The 25166-nt window shown below is 35.8% G+C and overlaps 1 protein-coding gene across 4 annotated transcripts; it reads right to left on the bottom strand.

Moving 5' to 3' along the window:
* Positions 1-841: 841 nt before the first annotated feature.
* On the bottom strand, positions 842-24419 carry AZI2 (5-azacytidine induced 2). 4 transcript variants are annotated; one of them, XM_074195641.1, is made up of 8 exons: positions 24162-24419; positions 21652-21777; positions 20840-20939; positions 18433-18581; positions 12774-12832; positions 7266-7384; positions 5653-5706; positions 842-3003 (listed from the first exon to the last, which is right to left on the bottom strand). In XM_074195641.1, exons 1-8 carry the CDS (start codon positions 24375-24377, stop codon positions 2603-2605), a joined length of 1224 nt encoding a protein of 407 aa, XP_074051742.1. In that variant the 5' UTR covers positions 24378-24419; the 3' UTR covers positions 842-2602. The 4 variants fall into 4 exon arrangements, with proteins under 4 accessions (XP_074051742.1, XP_074051741.1, XP_074051739.1 ...); XM_074195640.1 differs by lacking the exon at positions 5653-5706 and adding an exon at positions 23471-23794 and having other exon boundaries at positions 24162-24185; XM_074195638.1 differs by lacking the exon at positions 5653-5706.
* Positions 24420-25166: the final 747 nt, after the last annotated feature.

The following is a 25166-nucleotide window of genomic DNA, read 5'->3' as shown; positions in this document are numbered from 1 at the left end:
GTGTTCTTTTCTAGGACGCATCACCTACACATTTAAACACCTACCCCCCTGCAAAGGGCAGCACTGCTCAAAGCAGGCGAATACAGGAAACTTCCTCCATGGATTCCTTCTCTCACCTCTATTGAGTGTTTTCCACTTTGAACAACCACATGGTCTTTCTCTCATATCCTATTAACACCATCTCTGCCATTATGAAACTTGAATCTAAGTTTTGTATCTCTCCCAGAGCTTGTAATAGTATTCTAAGTGCTGGATAATCAGAGAAGCCAATCCAATGCTTTTTCCATTAGGCCTTAATGGAAGTTAGTGAGAAAAAAAGGCCTTTCTTTAAAGAGGTTTACTACCAGGATCACTGGAACATCTTTTCAAAATGCTACTGAATTTTTGAGTTAATCAGATAATAAGTACCAAAGAAATTTATTTTGCAGAGATTTCTATCTAGAATTATGCTCCTGGAGGAGTAACTTAAAAAATTGCTTTTTTTACACATAACCTAGACATCATTGCTTAAAGAATTTCCTTTTCCCTCTACTGAATTGTAATTCTTCAAGACTGCCAGCTTCTGAAGTATAGAGAATGTATCTCATTCATCTTTTAATCCCCCTCATTTATTAGAAATAACTTCAACATGCAAGGCCTCTCTACATTTGACTTCAGGTGTATGGCATATGTGTTTGTTAGTAGAGAAAGGTAATTTTCCTAATGCCAGAGGATATTAGTATAAAAACTAACATGAAAAATGTTACTGTGTTTATAAAACATGATCAAATAGACCAAACAAGGGAAAAAGAGGGAGGGAGGGAGGGATGAAGGGACATATCACAGGAAATGGAACACAGTGTTTCATATTCAAATAAAAATAATTTATTTAAATCAAACAATATGATTTCATCTTTGTATAGTTCAGAATCTTATTCAAGCCAGTGTCTCTTCCAATTTACTACTTTTAAAAAGAAGGAAAAAAAGACTCAATTTTGGTTAAGAAAAAGCAACCCCAGTACAGCTACATTAGAGATCAGACATAATATACAGTCTATGCAGCCACATGAGAAATCGTTTCTGCCACTTTGTTATTACACAGGTAGTTGGTTCTATCAGCTAAAGCCTAGTGACTTGTATTTGTTTTATGCATATTGGGTTTGTTCTATTACTTTGCAAGAGATTGTACTCCCTTGAGTCAGCTGTGTTCATTGGTCAGAATAAATTCCAGCATCTGACACCATTTCCATTAATCACAGACAAGCCAGTAGACGTGAGCAAGATAATAGAAAGATACAAACACTATCTGGTCGTGTTTATGTATGCTGTTCAGTAATACAGCAGGAGGTCTAAGGAATTCTTTTGAGTTTAAATAACTCCAAACTGCCTAGTATGGAAAAGGAGAAAAGAAAAGCATTCTACATGAAACATTTAAGATTCCAAGCAAAAAGGTCTCTAGGCCAGGAAATGTCTGGAGGCCTCAGTTACAAGGAACAGATCCCCAAGCGTAGTTACCATAAAGCTCCCTGGAAGGCCAGCTGTTTCTTCCACACTTGTAAACTGTTCAGTTCCGTTTGCACTTGCAAAACTCTGGCAACCCCACATAAATTCCTTTAGCAATTAATGATTCTTCCCTAAATTTGCAATTTTCTCCATGAAGCTACTCTTGCCATTTTTAACATTAAACTGCTTTTCTAATAAAAGGGCAGCTAGTGGGGAGATAGTTTATTCTTTTTGCCAGTTATAAATCTGCATACTCACATGGACCCACACAGTGATATGTCTAAAATTATAAAATCTTTTCTATCTGACCCCATCACCCAATATGTAGTTTTCCCACAAAAAAAGTTTTCCAATTATTCTGTCCTTAAATTTTTTTTTTTTAAATATTACTTTTAAATTAAATGCTCCAGGGAGCTATTGAACTTGTCAGTTCCAAGGATCGAGCAGTCTGGGTTGTAAACAGAATTAAAACCACACAAAAGTTATGACCATTCTAGTACTTTGCTAACAAGCACCATTGGGCCTAGAAAGGAATTTTAATTCTGAAAATCTGAATTAAAATGATACACAGAGAAATGGACTACCCATAGAACAATTATTCCATACCAATATTTTCACAAATCTATGTGTTCATAGAGACCAATGGGAACTGAAATACATTTTACTAGATGCTTGCTCCCCCAACAGGATGTGATTTATGTTTAATTTATATTATTTAAACCAAAACTATCAACCTTTCTATTATTCTTATGGGTAACTATATTAATGATTTAGACACCTTACAAAATCTGTATTTCTGAACTCCAGCTCAAAAACCATTCCTATCAAATTTCTTTACCTGAGATGCCTAAATCTACAGCAACTGTACAAAGGCTGAGTTGTCTTAGATGCACTTCAGAGAATTCCTGTAATTGAGTAAGGAGGGCACGTGTCTACGCCTAGCTAAGATAGAGCTGGTTAGCAGAGTTGTGTAAGTCTAGACTGAAAGAAGCAAACCTAACGACATGACAGCAGGACAGCAGGTGCAAACCCAAGTGGAACCACGGCCTGACAAGTGTTTTGTGAGGATCTTGCCAATGCCTGGCAACCTTTCCCAAGGTGACCACAAGTCTCTTCGGAATTAGTTCTTGAAAAGGCAGTTTGGATTATGCTGATCTAGGTGATGCAGATTGGGGGAAGATGTTTTACTTTTACTTTCCCCAAATGTGGTCTCACTAGACTTTGGGGGGCTTGGAAACACCCATGAATTGTCTTCTAAAGAATTTCTGCCATAGGAATTCTGTTCTTGAAAGTTTGTCCCTCCACTAGGGCTGACTCTCTCGTTATCTGCCCATGACTGGAGACTTGCTCTTTCCAACAGAATCTTTGTGTCTCCGGACAGAGGAGAAGCTGCAGGGCCACAGAGAGCTTTGCCATTTGGGGAAAGAGGAGTGTGTCTTTTGTAGGTTGCAGTTAAAGATGTCAAATGTAATTTTGTACAGTCTTTCACTAGGTCTTCAACACACTGGACCGGTGCACAAGCTGCAAAGGGAAGACAAGGTGGACACTCAATTAATGGGAGGAGCTCACATGAAACTTAGAATTTTTACCTTAACTAATTATTTTCACAATGAAACACTGAAGGAAGAGTATGGCAGAATGGCAAGAACTCCGAGGAAGTTCTGGCACCACCCATGGACCAAGTTGGGGGCCTGGCCTCATAAGTCACTGAGCAGAGCCGCCCACTGGCAGCCTGGCCTCCTGAAGGGCTCCTGTGAGAGCTACCCTTCTTTACAAGGTCCCAGACAACTGGACAAGAGTATGTTTTCCTCTAATAAAAACACCTGGCACACCAGTGAAATCTCTCTTTCACTTATTGGCACATTCCTTCTTTACGTGTCTGTGGATGCTGAGGTTCTCTTTAGGTTAAATGTTTCCTGGGGAATTTGATTCATACTTTCCATGTTTAGCAAACCTGTCCTTAAGTAGAATGAATGACTACAAAGGCTGAGGACTGCTTTATTTTCAGAGGAATTAACTGAGACTCCTCATGCTTCTTAAACAGTATTTCAAAATAGTAACTAGTGAATGTGTATATTCAGTAATCACAGAGGAAGTCCATATTAAATAACAAAACAGAACCCTCAATCCAAAACAAGTACAGTAAAACCTAACTAGTTTTAGAGTATAGGAATGTTCTGTACAAATCAATGAAATTTCTAAGAATTTTTGTTGTTGTTGTTTTTTTTGCAAGGCAGTGGGGTTAAAGTGACTTGCTCAAGATCATACAGCTGGGTAATTATTATTAAGTGTCCGAGGCTGGATTTGAACTCAGGTCCTACTGACTCCATAGAGCTCCATAGAGCAGTGATGCTCCATCCACTGGAGCTGCCACCCAGCTGCCCTAAGAATGTCTTTTTTTTCAAGGCAATGGGGTTAAGTGGCTTGCCCAAGGCACAAGGGCCAGTGCTCTATCCACTGTGCCACCTAGCCACCCCCCTAAGAATGTTTTTAAAAGAAATATCCATTACAATAAAATGTCTGAGTGTTAACAGATATACTAAACCACCAAATAAAAAAAGAAAACTGTGGATAAATTTACAAGTGCTTGTATATAATGACAAAATATAACTCCGAGATTTCTCATCTCTGATTTCCATAAATGAAAATTTCAAATTAATGTTCAAATTGTTATAAATTTAGAATTAGTGAAATATAGATTTCAGTTTTTTTCTGATCCTGGGAGCTCCTAAGTTACCCTATATAAGTATTTTTTGCAAAAGAAATTTTAAGGAGACCTTTTAACTTTTGGCCTTAGTGTGCACTATGTATAATCTTCCCATAATTTGTACAATTTTATTTTCAACATTTCAAAATAATAAAATCACACCATGATTTTCTTTGTATGGTTCTTTCTTCCACCAACACGAACCATAACTCACCTGTAATTCAAAGGACTTGAGAAGGCTGCTATGGCTAAAAAAGAGGTCATTCCATAGCCAATGCAGCAATCACAAACCTTTCTGTCCCCCACCAAGCTGATAAAATAAAATCTTTCCAGTTTGGCAGGGTCTGCTGGGGCTCACCTTCAGCTAGTGTAGTCTTTTGTAACCCAGGCTCACTTCTAAACACAATGAAAAAATTTAATAGGGTTTTGGTGAGGGTATGTTTCCAATTTACAAAAAAAAGAAATGGTCACTTAGTTTGGGGGTACCTTAAGTTCAAATGTACATAAGCCAGTAATAAATATTTAAATTTCTATGTATTTTCATTCAAGAAAACATCGAAGACCCCCCCCCTCCCAAAAAGGTTCCCATAACAAAATAAATTCAGTTCTTATCAGGAACTCAGTTCTAGTACAACCAATACAACATGTAACTAGTAATCTGCATTTTAAAAGGAAAAGAGCACAGCAGTGTGAGGAAATTAACTTAGGAAGGTTCTGACACATCTCCTGCACCTCCAGGTCAAAAACTCAACTTTGGGCATCCATATATTAAAATATAAGGAAAACCAAATCAGTTTTTCTACATACCCAATTTTAGAAGAAGATGCGTTACGGGGCAGCTAGATGACACAGTGGATAGAGCACTGGCCCTGGAGTCAGGAGGACCTGAGTTCAAATCCAGCCTCAGACACTTAATAATTGCCTAGCTGTGTGATCTTGGGCAAGTCACTTAACCCCCACTACCTTGTAAAAAAAAAAACCTAAAAAAAAAAGATGTGGTGCAGGGCATCTCTGAGGCTCTAAACTGAACCTTCATCTTTTCATTATATAGATATAATGATACATTTCTTATTAGCACACATCCAAATAAGAGACTTAATTTTGCTGGTAAGTAACAGCTATTTAAAAAAAAACATTAAAATCAAATATGTACATAGTACACAGCCAGTGTTCTAGAAACAGCACAGTGGTACCTCTCCATTTAGTTCCAAATGGGGCAGAGGTAGTAGAAACTTTTCCACACCAAGCTATAGGGTAGATATTAGATTAGAAGATAAAATTATTTGCAGCTCAAAAAGAATATCATACACAACAAAAGTTTGCTATGATACTGTTTGGGAAGAAGTAAGAACTGTATTAGAAATGATATCAATTATGGAGATGGGGAAGGCAGAGTTGGAAACTGTGCTCCTCAATATCAGGTACAAAAATGGCAGCAGGGGAAAGACCTATGCAAGTCTTACCTCTGCTTCCCCTCCTAGCAGCATGTGTAGTAGGTGGGAATACTTCCCAGGATCCTGTATTCACACTTGAGAAAATCAGCCTTGGAAAAATACATGGCCTTAAAGCACCAGAAAGGATATTACTCATGAGAAGTCAGAGGATAATCTAGTGGCAATTCTGAAGCCAACACCTCCCTGTTACCCCAAAACTGGAAAAGGCTTTTCTAAAGCAGCAACAGAAAAGAGAACTAGTACCCAGGTTTCCATTAAACACAATTCAACCAAGAAAACAGCCAAATGCACTTTTCTAATGGATCACTGTTAGACAAATTTTTCTTATAGAAATTAGACTACTTAACTCATTTTGCACTTAATGAATCAGACCAACTATTCTAAAGTCCAAGCAAGATCCCAGTATACAATGAATTCTAACTTGCTTTGTCTTGACTAGACAATGAATGAGCCGATTATAACTCTTAAGATGACAAGCCCATAATACTTTATGGATTAAAACTATTTTTTCATACGTAACTTTTTTGAAGTTAAGAAACACAAGTCTTTCTAACTTCATTTTACAGACAAAGAAACTAAATTGTAAGGATTTTAAAGTGTCTGTCCTGGTCATGGAGCTATTCAATTTCAAAGTCAAATCTCTGATACAGAGTCACTTTAGTTTTTATTATTTTTCAAAGTCTTGACTTTCCTTACTCTGATTTATTAAAATTATATTCACATATTGGTCTACCAAACTCCTATAAAGAGAATTATGCTAAAAATAAAGCTTAGAAGTGTTTTAAGAAAAACAGGACATACAAAACTCAATTTATAAATTAGAAAAGCTAAAAAGTGACCTTATAGAAAGATTCTTCTCTTTAAAAATAACTCAAATGAGAATATTTTCAAAAATATATTTTACTACATAGCACAGAACACAATTTATGGCTGTTAACAGAATAATATCTTTATGATCAAAGAAAGCACACTTAATAAATTTGGACTTTGTTACCAATCAGACGATACAAAATTCTAAAACATGAGCTACCAAGTAACATATTAGAGATAAAACATAAAAAAGTCAGAACAGTTTTTTTATCAGGAAAAGTTAAATAAAAGTATACCAATTTTAATGTAGCAATATTTTGTCTTCCAAACAATAATGTAACTATGTGCAAAGATGCTTTAAAAATTCTTGTTTGGCACAGTACACAAAAAAAGTTCAACAAAAAATTTTATTTTCAAAAATATACAAAAAATTGAGAAGACTGGTTACTTGGCAAATCATGGATTTCAGAAAATACAAGTCTAGGTGCCTTCTTTTGTTGTTATGTGAAGAAGTTGTGGTAAAAGGTCAAAAAGAGTCAGCCTAACACCTCAGCCTTATACACATAAGCAACACTTGGCAGAGAAAAAAGCCACAAGGGGAACAGAATACAGAACGAAAGAAAAAACATATCAGTGACACCTTTACATGTGAAGTTGACCACTATGAGTCTACTACAGCCAAAGCAAAAAATGGGTAGCCTGAAATACATTATTCTCTGGCTTATCATCTTCACATAAGATTTTGAAAAACTGTATTAGAGGGCTGCTCTTCAAACAGAATGGCTAAAATCAGGTTTCTGGTGATGACTTGCCTTTCTTGATTGTAGATGGATTTTTAAATTTTCTTAGTAGTTCTGCTTGCACTTGAGTCACCAGATGTAAATTAGACATTTCTCTCTTGAGTTCCCAGTAGGCATGTTGTATGTTTTCACTGAAATATTGATTTTAAACAATGGTCACTGTTCTTTTTAAGATCATTTGTCAGGCTTCAGATAAAGATATAAATCTAAAACAAGATCTACATAAAATCTTTTCCTGCCAAAATTCATGTTTAAATCTAAATTAGTTTAACAAAACCATCATTAAACTTTAAAAAAATTGAAAGAAACGTGTTGTGGAATGAAGAGATTAAGAAAGTATATATATATATAACTGAAATTTCTTTTAGAATTTTAAGTGATTACTTTGAACTGTACCAGTTATTAAAAAGAAAACAAATCATTGTAATTTATATTAAGCAAAAATGTTAATACAGAAAATACTCTGTTCATTTTCAAAAGAATTCATTATTATTATTATTATTATTATTATTATTATTATTATAGTCATACCTATTAATTTATGAATGACATTTAGGCAAACTTCAGAATTTGAACATTCAGAATTTGATGTTTTACTCTTACAATCTTGAAACTATGAATTCAAATTATACATATCTGATGTTGTGGACTCATTTAACATCTACCAAAGTCAAAGTAAAATATTTTTACACAATTAATAGAATCAATGACAATCAGTGTCACATTATTTCCTACAAAACAAATTGGTGATTGTGCAACTACATTTGTAACCAGGTATGTTTTTTTTAATTATTTTTTTTCAATGAATAAATATTATTTTATCTTCATCCCAATTCCTCTTCCCTTTGGGAGAAAAAAGATAAAACCCTAGTAACAAATATGCATAGTCAAATAAAACAAATTCCAATAAAGTACATTTTTTAAAAATCAGGGATAAAATACTTCACAAAATTAGCCAGGACCCTCTTTCTCCCTAGCAAACCATCAGGAGGCTGCCTTCAAAAAAAGGTTCCATGGAGGCCCCTGTCTACTCTTCCTATGGCAACAAACCAACCCAGATAATACATGTGTTAATTCATGTTGAGTATGATAGACCCAAAACTTTAAAATGAATTCACTTTTTTAGTTTTAAGGAGATGACCTGGATGTCAGTGACAAATCATCCAAGCCTGAATCCACAGTCAGATATCCAAATGCCAAAGTCAAGAGAAGCCTTTGACAATCCCACTAGAATGGTCACCCCATGGCGCCCCCCTCCCAGTCCTCCAGGCTTCTCAAGTGCAGCCAGCTGAAAAACAGGACCCAAGTAGGCCAGCAGGTTTCACCCACACCTGGGAGGGGAGGAGTCTTCAGTTCAGAAACTGAATCCTGGTGCCACAGCTAGAGGATTCCCAAGTACAAGCTCTCCCTCTGGTGGATAATGAAGAAATGGCAGCTTGATCATTCAATTAACATATCAGAGATGGATGGGGGAATGGAGGAAGACAGTGACACAATAAAACCTGGCATTTTTAACACTGCTACATTTGTTGATATCCTAATCTTATTGCAGAAAAGACCTCTCCCCCCCTTTTAAAGATATTTTCATATCATGTGATTTTTAACCAATGTTTATGTGAATTTTGTTTATGTGAATATGTCAATTTACTGTCTAGATTAAATATTAAAAACAATTTCACATTCTCATTATCTACCAAGTTATATATTTGTATATAGCACTATTTAAAAATTTTTTATTTATTTAGGGCAATGCCCAAGGTCACACAGCAAGGCAATTAATAAGTATCTGAGGTCAAATTTGAACTCAGATCCTCCTGACTCCAGGGCTGGTGCTCTATTTACTGTGCCAATATTTAGTTCTCCAATAGATTCTTTAGTTGTCATGGTTTTTTAGATTACTTGAATATATAATTCATTCCACAAGAAGACAATTCAGATGGTAGCAGGACTGGAGCACACGCCCAAGGAAGCTGAGCTGAAGGTGATGAAGATGTAGCCATGAAGATTGGGAGAGAGCTACCTGGCTAAGGGAAGGATTTAAACTTTTTTCTGCCTGGCTCTAGAGGGAAGAGAAGGTACAAAGAGACATATGGTTGATAAGTTGCACAGTAAAGAAATAAACTGTTCTGAATGCTTCCAAAACAAAGTAGGATTCCTCTCTTTGGAAGCCTTTGGAGTCAGTCAAAAACAAGTACTTATTCAAGCACCCACCAGCATGGTCAGGTGTGGATTAGACCATACACCCAGAGAAGTTCCTTTCAAATGAGATTCTCTTCTAAATAAATCAACACAGAGCAATGTGGAGACACCTCATCAAAATGCTATATAACCTTTTGTGTAAGTTTTTTCTTTTTCAATGGTGAGAGACAAGAAAAGGTTGATTTTTTAATTGGAAAAATGTAAAAAATTTAAATTATAAATGCTATTTAAGAATCTTACTTTTACAAGTTATTGAAAAATATCAGAACCAAAAGGAAAAAATCTCACCCAAAAGAAGACATTCTATATTCATTTGGTAATCTATCTCAATGTCCTTCAATCTCAGAAAGTTTTTCCTTTTTAGCTTCAAAAACAAGCACTTATTAAGTGTTTAAGCTCTACTGTAAGAAGAATTGTGCTGCATACTACTACTAAATGGTGGGACCTCTGACAAATATAGATGTTCTATCATCAAGTTTCTTCATGTATCTTCATGTGGAGATTGAAGTAGACGTTCTTCTCACTACCTTGATCCTAATGAACTCATTCTAATTTAAATCTCTTCTCTGAATTACCAGATTTTCTCTAACCACAAGATTTTTGCACTGTGCTACCTGGGGATACAGACAAAGGAATCTCTAGTATTTTTTTTTAAAACAGTCTACTCTTTTAGTATCCTTAAAAGTTTGCTAGAGGGGGCAGCTAGAGTGGCACAGTAGATAGAGCATAGGCCCTGGAATCAGGAGGAACTGAGTTGAAATCTGACCTCAGATACTTAATAATTATATAGTCGTGTGACCTTGGGCAAGTCATTTAACCGCATTGCCTTGCCCCCTCCCCAACCCCCCCCCCCAGCAAACACACCTCTCCCCTCCCCAAAAATAAAAGTTTGCTAGATTGAACTCAACATTCCTGGAGAAAAAGCAATGAACTGAATACAAAGCACATTGAGACAAGTCAGGATTTTTCTAATGGCAATTTTAGTTTTCCTTAATCTTTATTCTCTACATATGGATTTGTTCCAAAAACTCTTATACACCATTTAAAATTCAAATTATAAGTGGCTATCATTCTTAAGGTTTAATTTTTAAAACACAATATATTCAATAACTAGGGAAGGAAACAGCAGGACACAAAGATGGAAGTATGTTCATCTACTGCCCCCAGAAAATCAACTTGGTAAACACAGGTATAGTTGGTTTTACAAACAAACCCAACAGAATCATGGCAGGATGTGGGGCTGTGGTGGAGAGGATAAGTCTTCCTAGTAATTATAGTCCTTTAAAAACTACTACTTTTAAATCCTTTAATATTTAAAAAATAACATGTCATTAAAACTTCCCTTATTTAGGCATATATATCCCTGTAGTAATTAAACCAAAACTGCTATGAGATTTCACAGTTCTATATACTTTACACTGTATAAGAAATATGTATAATGCAAAGACACACATCTGGAGTGTGAAGATTTCTCTTTGATCTGATTACTTCTATGGAGGTTGCTTTGAGGTCTTCCTTTTCCTCCTCACCTCTAGTCTACCATATAATGGACTTCTGCTATTGGCCTCTCTCTGATTCTGACGTAGACTACTCCCAAAAGCTACTATCTAACCAAGTAATCCATGAAAAATTAAGTTGCATAACTAAGAAAAGATGGAATGGTGGTAGTTCATGGATTTTATGATGGTTACTTTATTATGACTCTAGCAAAGAGTTCATGAACAAAGGATTGCTAGGCAGAATCACAGAAGGGAAAAACGAACAAATTTGATCACATAAAATAAAAATGACTTTGTACAAAGCTAATATTAGAAAAATATTAGAAAAGGAAACATGTAACTGGGAAGAAAAAATATTCACAACAAATTTCTCTAGAAATAGTCTCATCATATCTAAGATAATATAGGGAACTAGTTTGAATTTATAGCAATAAAATCATCCACCAATTGACAAATACAAATTTATCTGCCTCAAATTCATTAAATTAACAAACCTGACAAAAAAAGGGAAAAACATCCTCTGGGGAGCAGTGGAAAAACAGGTACAATTAACGTCCTGCTGCCTAGGATATGAATTGGATTAATCATTCTGGTCAACCATTTTGCAAAAAATAATACTAAAAATTTAAATGAACTGAATTATCTAACCCTTTCTTCTCTTATCTTCTCTAACAATTCTATGCACAACCAGATTGTTGCTTAACTAAATAGGCTTGTGCCCTGTGATACCACTAGCAGGTTTCTACTGCCAAAAGAGATCAAAGAAAGCGGAAAAGGATTCATATGCACAAAAATATTTATAGCTAATCTTTTTATAGTAGTAAAGAACTGTAAACTAAAACAGTGCTCATCTAACAAAGGAATGGCTAGATTATGGCAAAGAAAGGAAATGCAATACTGCACTGTAAGAATGACAAAACTGAAAGTTCCAAAGAGACCTGGGAAGATCTATATGAATTAATGTAAAGTGAATAGAACCAGGAGAACAATTTATACATACTGGGGACAAACTACTTTGAAATATTTAGGAACTTCGGTCAGTGAAATGGTCGGTCTTTGAAGATTCCAGAGGGCTCAAAATGAAGTATATTACCAACATCTTGACAGAAGACTTAGGGTGCAGAGAGAACAATTATTTTTTGTACCTGGCCAATGTAGAAAGTTGTTTTATTTGATAATGCATATATATTTGATATTGGGGCTTTGTTTTTCTTTTTTCAACAGAAATAGGTTGGAGAAAAATATGTTTATCGAAAAAAAAGCTCAAATTATCCACAAGGTAAAAATTTCACCTTGACAATTAAGAATTCATATTTGATCAAATAAAAAGGAACTTTGTAAACCATAAAGTATATATTTTAATGTATGCTATTATTACGCTATACAGAAAAATTTTAATATTAAAAAAAGACAAATTAGAAGATGACTCATTTTACAAAAAGATTCAACATGAAATTCCTTTGAATAATAAATACTTGAATTTGTTTAAAGTATAACTGGGTTTACAAAAAAAGACAATTTAAAATTCTAACAATGCATCTACTGAGTAAACTGGTGCCTCAGTCTATATAGATAGGTAGATAATGATAACAAAGTAACATTCATTAGATTAAATTTTAAAAGTTGTTAAAAGTACAATATGAAGAGTAAAGAAGTATCTTTATATATAATATAATATATATATATTTTTATATAAAATCAGATCTGCTATACCATAGCAAATTAATATCCATGCAAATATAAATAATCAAAGAACTTAAAGTTGCAAAATAGTATTAAAAAATACACTCTACAATTTTTAAAATTCAAGGATATTTCATACCTTGGGATGCTTGGCCTTTGGAAGTCTGTGTTATTAAGATTATCTTCCTGAGACTGATCCTTTCATTAAAAAAAAAAATTATAAAAATAAAGTTGAGGCAATTCATTACATAAATACATATATCTATGTATAAATGATTCACAAAACATTTAATTAGTAATAGACTAACAGCACTTATTTTGAGTCCATAATCTCGTCTTTTTAAAAAAGATCTCAATTAAAATCAAAAGTAAAATCGAATTTTATATAATTTAAAGAATACTTTTGTATTTATACTTTTAATTTATTTATACTTTTCAACTGGAACCCAGAAACCATAATTAAGGATGTATGGCATCCGAGATCTTAGGGACCATTGGTGCTACGTTAATTGTGGCTGGTGAATGAAGACGAAAGCTAGATAAATTTTGGAAATGCCTTATTGGTTAAGGAGATGATGTCTGAAAATGAAATTTGGTTATGTGGACCAGATCCTCCAATATAAAAATGCATCACTGACTTGGCCCTAAAAGTGCATGATCCAAAACAATATTTATTTTTCTAGAACCTTACAAATCTAAATCCAAGTCTTTAAACAAAACACAAGGGTAAGGTCGACATCTAAGTGGTCATCAGCTTGATACCAGAGATAGTTGCTATGAGGAACAGCACAGAGCCAGAGAAAACCCAAGAACACTAAGTCCTTGGCCTCAGACAATGGTATACCAAGGCACAATACCGAAAGAGCCAAGTGAAGTGACTGATGAAAGACCTGAAGTCACAGACATCACTTCTGACTTGTTGGAATGACTCCTGAGCAGCAGGAAGCTCTGGAAACTTGACTACACACACACACACACACACACACACACACACACACACACGCTCATAGAACAATGACAGAAGGACTGAATTTTCCAAATAGCTGATGGAGCTTTTTCCCTGTCAAAAACAGAACACCTAATAATATCCTGAGTTGACTTAAAGATAATTTTATCCAACAAAAGGTAGAGGAACCAACAAATCTATTATGGCTCTAATTTTCACTGATAGGGAGAAACTGAAATAGAAAAAATAAGAACTTTGTGGGCAGGTGAAATTGAGAGAAAAGCAAAGATAGCCACAATCTGATGGTAATCTAGATTTGATCACAGAAGATTTCAAAGGGCCTAGTATCCAGTATCCTTCTCTGTCATCTCCAATGAGATCTTACAGTCAGGAACTGGGGATGACCCAAGTTCAGAGTCTACCAGTGAGCAGTAGGGAAGTTAGGAAGTAGTAGTGTTACTGGCTTGATCAACAAGTCTAGAAAGACAAAAGTGAAACTATCCCTTTCCTCAAGAAGCTTATATGCCATTGGGAAACTGTTCAAAATTATTCCCTTTAGACATACTGATCTTATATCAGTTTCATTTCTGAGCATGGTATAGACCAAAGTGAAGAAAAAAATCACTTGGGATAATCAATATGACCAATAGGGATAAAAGAATTTTGTCTTTAAATTGGGTCAAGTCAACTTCAAAATTTCTTTCTGACCTGAATTTCCTACTTCCTCATTTTAACTGAACCTGCTCTTTGACCTCATTAAAGTCCCAAGCCCTGGAATCAAAATTTTTTATGCATCTAGAATTCCAGAAAGCATCCGATAAAGTCCTTCAATCTTTGGAGTAGGAAATATGGGGTAAATATTTTGGGGGGGTTAAACATTTTTAAAGATGCAGTTGAATAAAAAATGTGGTGCAATGAATCATCAAAAGGAATAAAGTTCAGAATGAACTGTATAGATGATGAAGAAAATCAAATACAACAGTAATAAAAGGGGTATCTGTTTTTTTTTTTTAAACTAAACTGAGAAGATGCAAAACTTCTGTTGGCTTCTCTGTTGCTTGGTGTGAAAGTACAATAACAGACAATAGAAGACAGGGCTACTCAGTTCTTATGTTTCTGTTGTTTCGGTCAAAGGTGAATGATCTTTGGACTGGACAGAATCAAAATGCCTAATGGTAGAGCTGATGTCCAAAGTAAGTAGGAAGAGAGTAGGCTACTGCAAACTGGACATACATGCTTGCCTAACCATGGACAGTGATCTCTTTGACTGGGGTTTAAGAACAGGAGGGACATCTCAGGATTAGAGAAGACAAGTGAACAGAGTTTATAAGCGCGTCCATTTGACTAGATTCCTAGTAAAATTCTAAGATGTATCTTTAAAGGAACAGATAGTGTGAACTGTTGGAAAGGGAAGTCATTATCTACAGAGCCACAAGGCCTTTGTGAAAATTAGGTCATACCAGTCTAATCTCAATGTCTTTTCTGACAGTGGACTTACAGTTTACCTAGATTTTCACAAAACAGTTGATAAATATTCTTATTATTGTGGGCAGTGTGTAGAGATGTGGCCTGGACAATGCTCCAGTTTAAGGCCTGACATGTTGAAATGGCAGAAATGAGAAAGCAGGCATGCCAGTCTTGGGTCCATGTGTATATTGGCCAATAGCTGAGGGACTCTGAATTTTGGCATGACCCTGACCTTTAACATGTTTGTTAATGACTTGGATGAAGGCATGGGGAATGTTTAGCTAATTTGCAAATGACACAAACTCCAGTTTCTCTAAGTCTCAATTTCACAACCTTTTGCCTACTACTTGTATTCTATAACTTTCAGGAGTAGTGTGAGGAAAGAACTTTGTAAACATTAAAGTACTATAGAAACGGGAACTATTTTTATTCTGATATTATTTTTTTTAGTTTTTTGCAAGGCAGTGGGGTTAAGTGACTTGCCCAAGGCCACACAGCTAGGTCATTATGAAGTGTCTGAGGCCGGATTTGAGCTCAGGTACTCCTGACTCCAGGGCCGGTGCTCTATTCACTGCGCCACCTATCCACCCCCATTCTGATATTATTAATAGCATTCATTCATAATCTTGACATAGAATTAGCAATAGCAACTACTGAAATGTTTTGTATACCACATATTCCAAGAAGCAAACATTGTCAAATCAAAAAAACTCAAAGAAATAACAGTACAAAATTCAGCAGCTTCATAATCAAAATTTAGAAGAAAATGATCATTAAATTGAACTCAAGGTAATTTTATTCCCTTTGGTGCCATCTAGTGGGCTGCAGAAAATCAGTAGTATATTAATTTAGGAACTAAAATTGTCCAAACATATGCACAATATTGTTTTGGGTGAGAGTTACTTTAAAATGGAATAGCAAAAATATGAAGAAATAAAACAAATAAAAACTCAGGTTATTTTGCTAACTGTAAAGTTACTTATATTTTCTGAAATTTATTTCAAGAAAGTTTAGCTTCAAGACCCCTAACATATTATCTTATATTTGAACACGTTAAACTTTACTGTGCACAGTTTTATTTGGAAATAAAAAGGGATTTGATTACCAAATGGGACTCAAACTGAGGTCTCTTATTTCTACTGTGTGAGTGTACTGTCAACTAGATTCTTCCATTTCACAAACATTTATTCTTTTCCAACTCTATGCAAAGCATTGGGTGAGCTACTCTCATGAAGCTTATGGTCCAGGAGGGAGAAATAACAAATTGATAACAGATCCAAATAGGAATGGAATCTATTGTTGTTGTTTATCCTTTATTTTCAAAGAGGACCAATGACATCACAAGTGATGTCTTTTTATGAGTGTGAATTGGACTCAAGTGAGACAGAATTGCACAAAATCCTTAGCCTCATTCCCTCTTCCAGTCTTTCAAGTCCAGTGGTGAGACAAAAGTCAGGATGACTGGTAGAGGATGATCCTGGCACCTTCAATGTCTGACCATGCTTTTAGGTGCTCCATCCACAGCATTCTACTTCAGCTACCTTCATGGCCACTGAAACAAACTGTTCCCAGTCACCCATTTAGCTGGGGGAAGTCTTCACTCTGGTTTAACCCGTCTGCTGAGATGGTTCACCAGGGTGTGGCCAATGCAGCTTCCTGGAGCCCAGGGGAGAGCAGAGGGCCCCTTGGCCACCAAAGGACCATCCCTGTACAGGCTGGGCAAGCTCTCCCACCAGAGGCATTAGTTCTCCTTGAACAACCCTGCACCCCTAGAGGATGGAGGATATCAATGGTCCCCAGACCTCCAGATCACACAGGCTGTCATAACCAAGAAGCTAGGTAAGAGAGGAGCCACTAGCCAGGAATCATTTTTTTAAAAAGCCACAGCCATCATTGGAGAAGGTAAATGGAAGTCCTAAGAGTAACCTGGCCTCAGCACTGACTTTTCCCTCAACTATATGAGCTGCTCCAAGCACAGTTAGGATCAAGGACTTAAAAGATGGAAGGGAAATTAAATCATCTCTTTGATATACAAAGAAGGAAACTGAGGCCTTCAGAGGTTCCTTGTCAGTAGGGACCACTGGCAGACATCCCTACCCAGGATAGCCCAAGAGTTCCTGCCACAAAATTAAACTGCCCCTGAACTAATCAGATGCCATTCAGTTAAATTCATTTTGAGCATATAATAACTATGAAGTTAATGATGTCTGTAAACACTTGCTCAACACTGGATAAAATTCCAACCATGATGTATTGAAGACTTGGTTTATTTCAACATGATTTCCTTCTCGATGCTGCATGCACAGAACCATTTTGCAAAAAATAATACAAAAAACTTAAATGAACTCAATTATCTAACCCTTTCTTCTCTTATCTTCTCTAACAATTAAAACATTTTGTAATAGTTAAGAAATGGAATGCTCACTTAATATGTTCTAGATAACTGAGGATACTAGAAACCCAACCTCTCTCTTTTTTTTAAACAGTTTTGAGTACTCAAAGCAAAGAAAAGTCAATTTGTATAGTTCTGACCAGAATCTTTACCCCAACTTCATCTAATCTCAGAGGTCTTTACTTTTTTTTTTGACCTCCTGGATCTCTTTGGCAGGCTGATGAAGCCTACAGAATCCTTTTCAGAAGAATGTTAAAGAAATAAAATTCATAGGATTGCAAGAAAAACCAACTGTACTGAAGTGTAGTTTAAAAACATTAAAAAAAACCCAAGAAGTTTATGGCTCCAGGTTAAGATTTAATCTAGATAGACAAATACCTAAAAAAAATTTGGAGACAAACTCCTGAGGCAAACCAGACTTTGGGGATGACAGATTTCACCAATCATCAAGGGATGTTTTATGTCATCTTGTCCAAACCTTACTTGAACAAGAATCACTTTTACAGCATTTCAGACAGGTGGTCATCTAGGAGTTCCAGGAGGGAGACCTGTTTTCTCCATTGAGAGTGAACTAGAACTGCACTTACTTGGTCACAGCTCCAAGGTCTACTTTCTGGAGACAAATGAGAGAAATGAGTCTTTCTCCCAAATGACAGGCCTTTAATTCTTGATAGTGATAGTGATCCTGTCTCCCCACTTCAGTCTTGTCTTCTCTATGCTAACCATTCCCTAGGTTTCTTCAACTAACTGAAGAAAACCAATGCAATTCAAGGTTTAAATTGGTAAACTATTCAACACAACAACATAATCCAAAGTCACAGCAAGCCCTTAATACATGCCAAAGCAATAACTATAGGAGATGATTACATGTGAAGACAGAGTTTTCACAACTGGAGTTTATTCATAGTCTGTTTTTAAAGATTCAAGAAAAATACCAATAACTCTGATATGGTGATGCAGATGGAGGTTATTCAGGTTAAGAATTTGGTGTACCTTGTTTTTAGATCTTTGCAGTTCTGTTCTTAGCGTAGTACATTCCTTTTTCTTCAGTTCCAGCTCTTGTTCCAAACCATGGATTTTCAGGTCGCTGCTTAACTTTTCTACCTCCCAGTTAGATGGAGGTCGATTTAGATTCCTCATCACTTCAAAAAAAAGAAGCAACAACAATTCAAGTCATCAGCAAACAGTGTCAAAATATGGCAAGATTTATAGCTGGAAGGGATTGAAGTTATTTTAATTTAATTTCTTAATTTTACAAAAGAATCTATAGCCCTGAGAACTGAGATGACTTGGATATGGTCACAAACTGCGAAGTAGCAAGGTCAACATTTAAACCCAGGTGTCACAGTTTCAAATGCAATGTTCTTCCACTATATCACTTATGGGGAAAAAAAATGCAGAAATGAACTTTTAATGAAATTAACAGTAGTCATGTCTTAAAGAACTCACAGTATGAAGAGCAGTAGTATAACTGGTCCCAAACACCAGCAATCTAAGAACTATTTTGTTTTTATAGCTTATTTTATGACATTCTCCTCAGCAGATAGTCTTGATTATATGTTCTAATTAGGGGATGGGAGCATGCCCTTGGGGCCAAACTGGGATAAAAAATTTGCCATGCAAAAATAGAGTCGACTATAGTTTTAACATAAAACTTTCCATCCTCCTTAAAGTTCCAGTATGATGGAAATCCATTTAAATTTTCCAATCAGCTTTTCTAGTCCACTACATAAACCTCTAGCATGGCCACTGGGCCTCCAAGTGTTGAAGCCCAAAGGAAACACAGGAAGGATGTTACATGTAACACCCCCCAGTTGTCCCCCCATCTAGAGCAGGAGCCACCCCTGGGCCATCTGAATCAAAGGCAGAGACTTTTGGAGCCCTAGTCAACCAGGGGAACCTGTTTTATCCACTGGCTTTCTAGGCCCACTCAAGACTAAGTTCACTGATGGGGCAGTACTCCCTTGAGCCCTTCCCAGAAGTGCTTCATCCCTTCTCATTCTTTTAGCAAACATTTTCAGGGTTTCTGGTCAAAACAGAAACAATTACTATTTACATTCATCTTGAGCCAAACAGGGCCCAAACAATGACCAAGTGAAGCTTGGTCTGGGAACTATTATTGGCCAATTGAGCAGCTAGGTGATTCAGTGTGCAGAGCACCAGGCCTGGAGGCTCTGAGGTCAAATCTGACCTCATAGATTTCACATGTGCTGGCTGTGTGACCTAGGACAAGTCACTTCACCCTGACTGCCTCACATCCAGGGCCATCTCCAATCATACTGATTCCTGTCTGGCCACTGGACTCAAATGGTTCTGGAGGAGAAAGTGAGACTGGAGACTTAGAACAACTTCCCCTCACTCAAACTCATGCCCTTGTCATGGCATCACCTCCCTGATGTCATGGTTGTTTTTGAGAATGAAGGACAAACATCGTTATTATCATCATCATTATCATAATTGGCCAATCAATTATGAGTCAGAGTGATTTGAGTTGAGTTAAAAAGAAATCCAGCCTATAAAACCCCAAGAAATCTTGGAAGGTTTCAGAGAGTTCCGTTACTTTGGGCAGAACAAAGAGGCCATTCTCTACCTCATTTCTTATGTAGCCTTAAACACTGAATGGGTACTGCCTCAGTCAATCTAAGATCTATTAAAGATCTTAGTTTTAAAAGCTCAAGGACTCCCACTGCATCCAGGGTCATCTCCAGGTGCTTTCCGCTGTACCCATTAGCTTCAAAGGAGAAATAAGGAGTGTCAGCCCTCCCTCATTTAAATCCAATTCACATGTATAACATGGCATCACCTCCTGGATATCAAGAAGAACAAACAACAATTAATCATTCTAGGGTGTGATCCCTCTCTCCATACACACCACAGGCCTTCCATTCCATAGGAAAGAGGGTGGCACCTGGCCTGGTGAGATGGATGAGAATCCCTCCAAAACTGCCTTCCCCACCACACATACACAGCTATTATTTCTTGGGGGAGGTAACAGCACAATTTATATTAAAAACTATGGACATTACATAAAAAAAAATAGTAAAAGAAAACTGAGGATGCAATAAATAGATCAACTAACACAAGCAGTATTTAAAATCTAAGGAAAAATAAAAACTAATCAAACACATTATCCACTGTGACTAGATCTGACAATGTAAACCACAATATCCTAGAGTCAAAACTGGAAGCCACTCTTTACAGGGTTTTAAAGGTGAATGTTCACTTGAGGCCATCCAGAGACCAAGGATCAAATTGACTTGTGGTCCAAGAGTTAGTGTCCTTTCCACAGGACACTCTGGCTTCCTACACTATTTATCAAGGAACCTTTTCCAAGAGCAGTTAAAAGTGTTGTCCAAGCCTCAGAGCTGTTCAACAAGTTTTTGCTGTTGCTGCCTCTTACCTTGCTGAGTCTCGACCTCTGTCCGGAGCTGTAGGAGCTCAACTTCTTTAGTCTGGAGCTGTTCATTTAATACTTTCAAAGATTCAGAGTTGTCTTTATTCTAAGGAAAAAAAAAAAGACAAGACTAAGTGTATAAAAACCACATCTTGGCATCTCTTTTGGTCTCTAAAAAGGTATTAGAAAAAAAAGTTGTAGGGGCAACTACGTGGCACAGTAGATAGAGAGTAGATAGGAGGCCCTGAGTTCAAATCTGGTCTCAGACATTTAATAACTGCCTAGCTGTGTGACTTTGGGCAAGTCACTGAATCCCCTTGCCATAAATAAAACAAAATTTTTAAAAAGTTCTATTTTAGCCTTTCAATAAGTAGGCTAGGTGAAGAAGTTTGAGTTGGGCTGTCATCAATTTATTTTTCTTGTTTATTTAGAATATTCTATTTACTGGATTTCCTTATTGATAGTATCAAATCCCTGACATCCTCAATGAATTTTAGATGTTTATCTTTTATTTAAATTATTTCTTTTTAAAAAATTTTTTTAAATGAATACCAGCCATATTTTAAAACTAAAGCTTAATTTAATATAATCTTAATTTCTTCAGGAAATTATACTCTTAATTACACTATTTTTTTATTATAACTATAGTTTACAATATCTCAAAAATTGTTAATCTATTTTTAATATCTATATTTTTAAAACAAAAAATTTGAAAAAAATTTACATGTTTTAAGCATCTTTTAAAAAAAAACAGAGTGGCTGAGGTAAGAAGTCATTTATATTCAGCTAATCTCACTCCATTTCTCAAAAGGACTTACCATTTTATCCAATTTGCTTTTCAAATTATCTCTGTCTAGGCAGACCTCCCGATAAGCATGATAGGCCTTGTTTACTTGTTCTCGTCCTACTGAGCTTGTTTCTTCATCTAATCGGGTTTCAAGAAGCTAAATACAGAAGAATGGGGGGGAAAAACTCAAGAATTTAAACTAGGGTTTTCAATTTATCTAAAGGTCTAACTGATTATCTCAAAATTTGCAATTTAGGTACCAAGAAAAAGAATCAAAGGAAAATTAAAGTTCCATGTATTACTAAACCAATCTGTACTAACAGAATTTTAAAAGAACAAAATGTAAAAAGAAAATATGAACTTCTTGCCAAGAAAAATAATTCCACAATAAAATTCTTTATGAATGATAATTCCTTAAGTTAAAGTAGCAATCAAAGAAGGACATTTGTAAAATTCAAATCCACAAATATTAATTTTAATTTGATAGGGAATAAACTGATGAATTATCTGGCTAGTTTTAATTTATTCAAGCAATTAACATGTAAGTGGAAAATACCATGTAAAGAAATACCTAAATTGAGATGGCTAGGTAGCGCAGTGGATAGAGCACTGACCCTGGAGTCAAGAGTTACCTAAGTTCAAATAATTACCTAGCTGTGTGGCCTTGGGCAAGCCACTTAACCCCACTGCCTTGCAAAAGCCTTAAAAAAAAAAAGAAAAGAAAAATAAAAAAAGAGAGAGAAAAGAAAAAAATAAGAATTAAAAAAAGGAGTGGAGAAAAGACTATATCAGTAATTGTAGTGATAGAAAACAGGTGGTATGAATAAAATATAAATTTGAACCAAAAAAAAAAAAAAGAAAAATACCTAATTCCTGAAAATACATACAACAAAAGTTGGCATACCACATTTCTACATACCATATTTTCCCACTAAGCTATTATAAACTGAAGCTTATATTGCCTTTGAAAAATTGAATTCTAAGTGTTGTCACATAAATTCAAGTTTTAAAAATAAACTTCCTAAAGAAAAATTCTATTTTATTAACAATAATTTTAAAAAATAGTCCTTAAGTCCTCCTACTAAAGTAGGAGTTCTATTTTTAATTGGTACAGTTATTAGGCTTGAGTAATGAGACTAAATTTTCTCTTCACTTTTTTGGTTTTTTTTTTTTTGGCAAGGCAAATGGGGTTAAGTGGCTTGCCCAAGGCCATATAGCTAGGTAATTATTAAGTGTCTGAGGCCAGATTTGAATTCAGGTACTCCTGACTCCAGGGCAGGTGCTCTATCCACTGTGCCACTTAACCACCCCCTAAATTTTTTAAAACGACTTAATTACTAGCAAATTCCTTCTGACATTGTATAGCATAACAGCTGATTGATTAAACAATATATTTTTACTACTTTGTGGAAGATGCTGGCTTTTAGAAATGAAAATGGAAAGATTAAAGAGGCAGATTCAATAGTACAGTAAACAGAAAGAGAAGCATACTGACTAAAAATCAAAGCCCAGTGGACCTAAGAATTCTTCAATATTTTATATTTAATAATTTAATCAGTTTATTCATTTATAAATTCTGAAATGGCAAGTTTTTATGAAATATATATTTTATAACATATACAGTCATATATATAGAACACTAAATATTAAGGTATCATGGATATATATTCCCCAACAACAAAGCCCTGAGACTTAACTAGGAAAAATTAAGAATACACCCCATCAGATGAGGTTTATGAGAGCAATTGTACCTAATTTTCCTTGTAATAGATAAAAATTCAGGTTCTCTATTAGCATTCTATACTAGGAAAACTACTACAGCACGAGAACCAAGAATATGAAATTTATACCTAGAGGGTAGAAGATCCATGTGGGATGTGCGTGGCAGACAGACAGGCTGTTATCTGTGTTGCTGCTGTGAACATTGACAGAAATGAGATCACAGATAGATTCTGGTATGACTTTGTATTTAAAATGTATTCCATCAAAAAGACTTCAAGATTCTACAACATGCAGTGAGTGGGACCTTATAAGCAGTGTCCAGTGCAGGGTAAGCTGGCCTCGGTTAAGAAAACCTGGCTTCCAGTACTGCTTCATTAAGACCCTCGGCAAGTAGCCGCACCCTTCAATGGCCCAGGCAATGCTCCAAGACTCAAAGTTACAGAAGTGTGGATCTGCAGAGAAATTCCACACAAGACATTACCTATACCAAGGAAATCCCAGGTTCCAGCCTAAAAGAAAGAAGAAAAATAGGAAAAAGAAAAAAGGTGGAGAGAAAAAAAAAGGGAATAGAAGCCTGTCCTTCCAAAGAAACTACCCTAGTAGTCAAATGGAAGAAGCTTCCCTTCTTCATGACTCACAGTTAAAGAAGAGTTACTACTCTCCCTTGCGAGATAGAGGGCATTTCCTCACCAGGAAATTCCCTCCCTCAAAAAAATCTGAAACCCATCATTTCTTCCAAAACCTTTTAAATCAGGTCAATGAAAAAGGGTAAAGTTTCATATAATATTGTATAATACCAAAGCAAAACAAGCAAAATACCTTTTCTTCCAGAAATCGTATTCTTTTTTTTAAGAGAGAATTCTCTTTCTCTGAATCCTTAAGTCTCTTTTTGATGTCCTCATAGGCAGTGACAAGGGCAAAGTGGGAAGCCATAGACTCATCTCCTGCATAGATTGACAGAGGAGTGATAGTATCTCTCCTTTGAGTCTTCTCATGGTTTAGAATACAGATGTCATCTTCCACTAATGCATCCATGATAATAGCTGTTTAAAAGAAAAACCATAAATAAATAAATATATATAATATATATTACAACATATATAAAAAGCTTAACCACAAAGAAAACTAACCTTCCAACAGGTAAAATACCCAGGGCATTATTTAGTCACAAATTTGAAATTTTTCCAAAATAAAATCAATTCAGTGAAATGCAATTTTCACATATGTCCTAAAACCAAGATAAAACAAGTCCCTATTTTAACCTTTCCATCATTGCCATTTTTGAGGATTAGGAACCTAAGTCTCTCTAAATTTATAAACCTGAAGACCTATCTGAATTCAACTTAAGTTACCATGGTAGGGATTTTGATGTGGTTCCACAGCATATAAATGGGATGCAAAGTGAGGTAACAGGCCATGGAGAGATGCTTCCAAGTCCCTTTACAGTAAGGTCTTGGAAACATTACAACCATACTTCACCCTAATTCATGCTAGTAGTGTCTTCCCTCCGTCATCTCCACAAGACAAAGTTGAACTTAAGCCATGGGATTTTTACAAGTTAGTTATTTCAATTTTAGGGAACTCAGTTTCCTCATCTGTTAAATGAGAGAATGAGTTTGAGGACCTCCCAAGACCCCTTATGGTCTGAATTGATCATCATAGCTCAGGCAGACGGTCAGCAGGAACCTGGCACAGGGGACAATGGAATTGAGCATCTGGGTGTTGGCCTAGTGCTTAAATGTTGAGAAATCATTTGAAGAGGGAGAACATTTTGTGGAACAAATGTTCTCACAATCTAAACACAAAGTGCCTTCCCTCATTGCT

The sequence above is a fragment of the Macrotis lagotis genome, chromosome 7 (assembly GCF_037893015.1).
Source record: "Macrotis lagotis isolate mMagLag1 chromosome 7, bilby.v1.9.chrom.fasta, whole genome shotgun sequence".
Taxonomy (NCBI): domain Eukaryota; kingdom Metazoa; phylum Chordata; class Mammalia; order Peramelemorphia; family Peramelidae; genus Macrotis; species Macrotis lagotis.
The sequence above is the reverse complement of the archived record's forward strand: the minus strand, read 5'-3'. Positions and strand labels throughout refer to the sequence as shown.

What these genes read in the sequence shown, in the direction of transcription:
- AZI2 (XM_074195641.1), bottom strand. Translation starts at nt 24,377, where the DNA reads ATGGATGCATTAGTGGAAGATGACATCTGTATTCTAAACCATGAGAAG. An exon ending in TGCAAAGATCTAAAAACAAG is followed by an intron (nt 12,833 to 18,432) that starts GTACACCAAATT and finishes TTTTAATGAAAG; the next exon opens with GATCAGTCTCAGGAAGATAA. An exon ending in TGCTAGGAGGGGAAGCAGAG is followed by an intron (nt 3,004 to 5,652) that starts GTAAGACTTGCA and finishes TTCCCTTTGCAG; the next exon opens with CTTGTGCACCGGTCCAGTGT.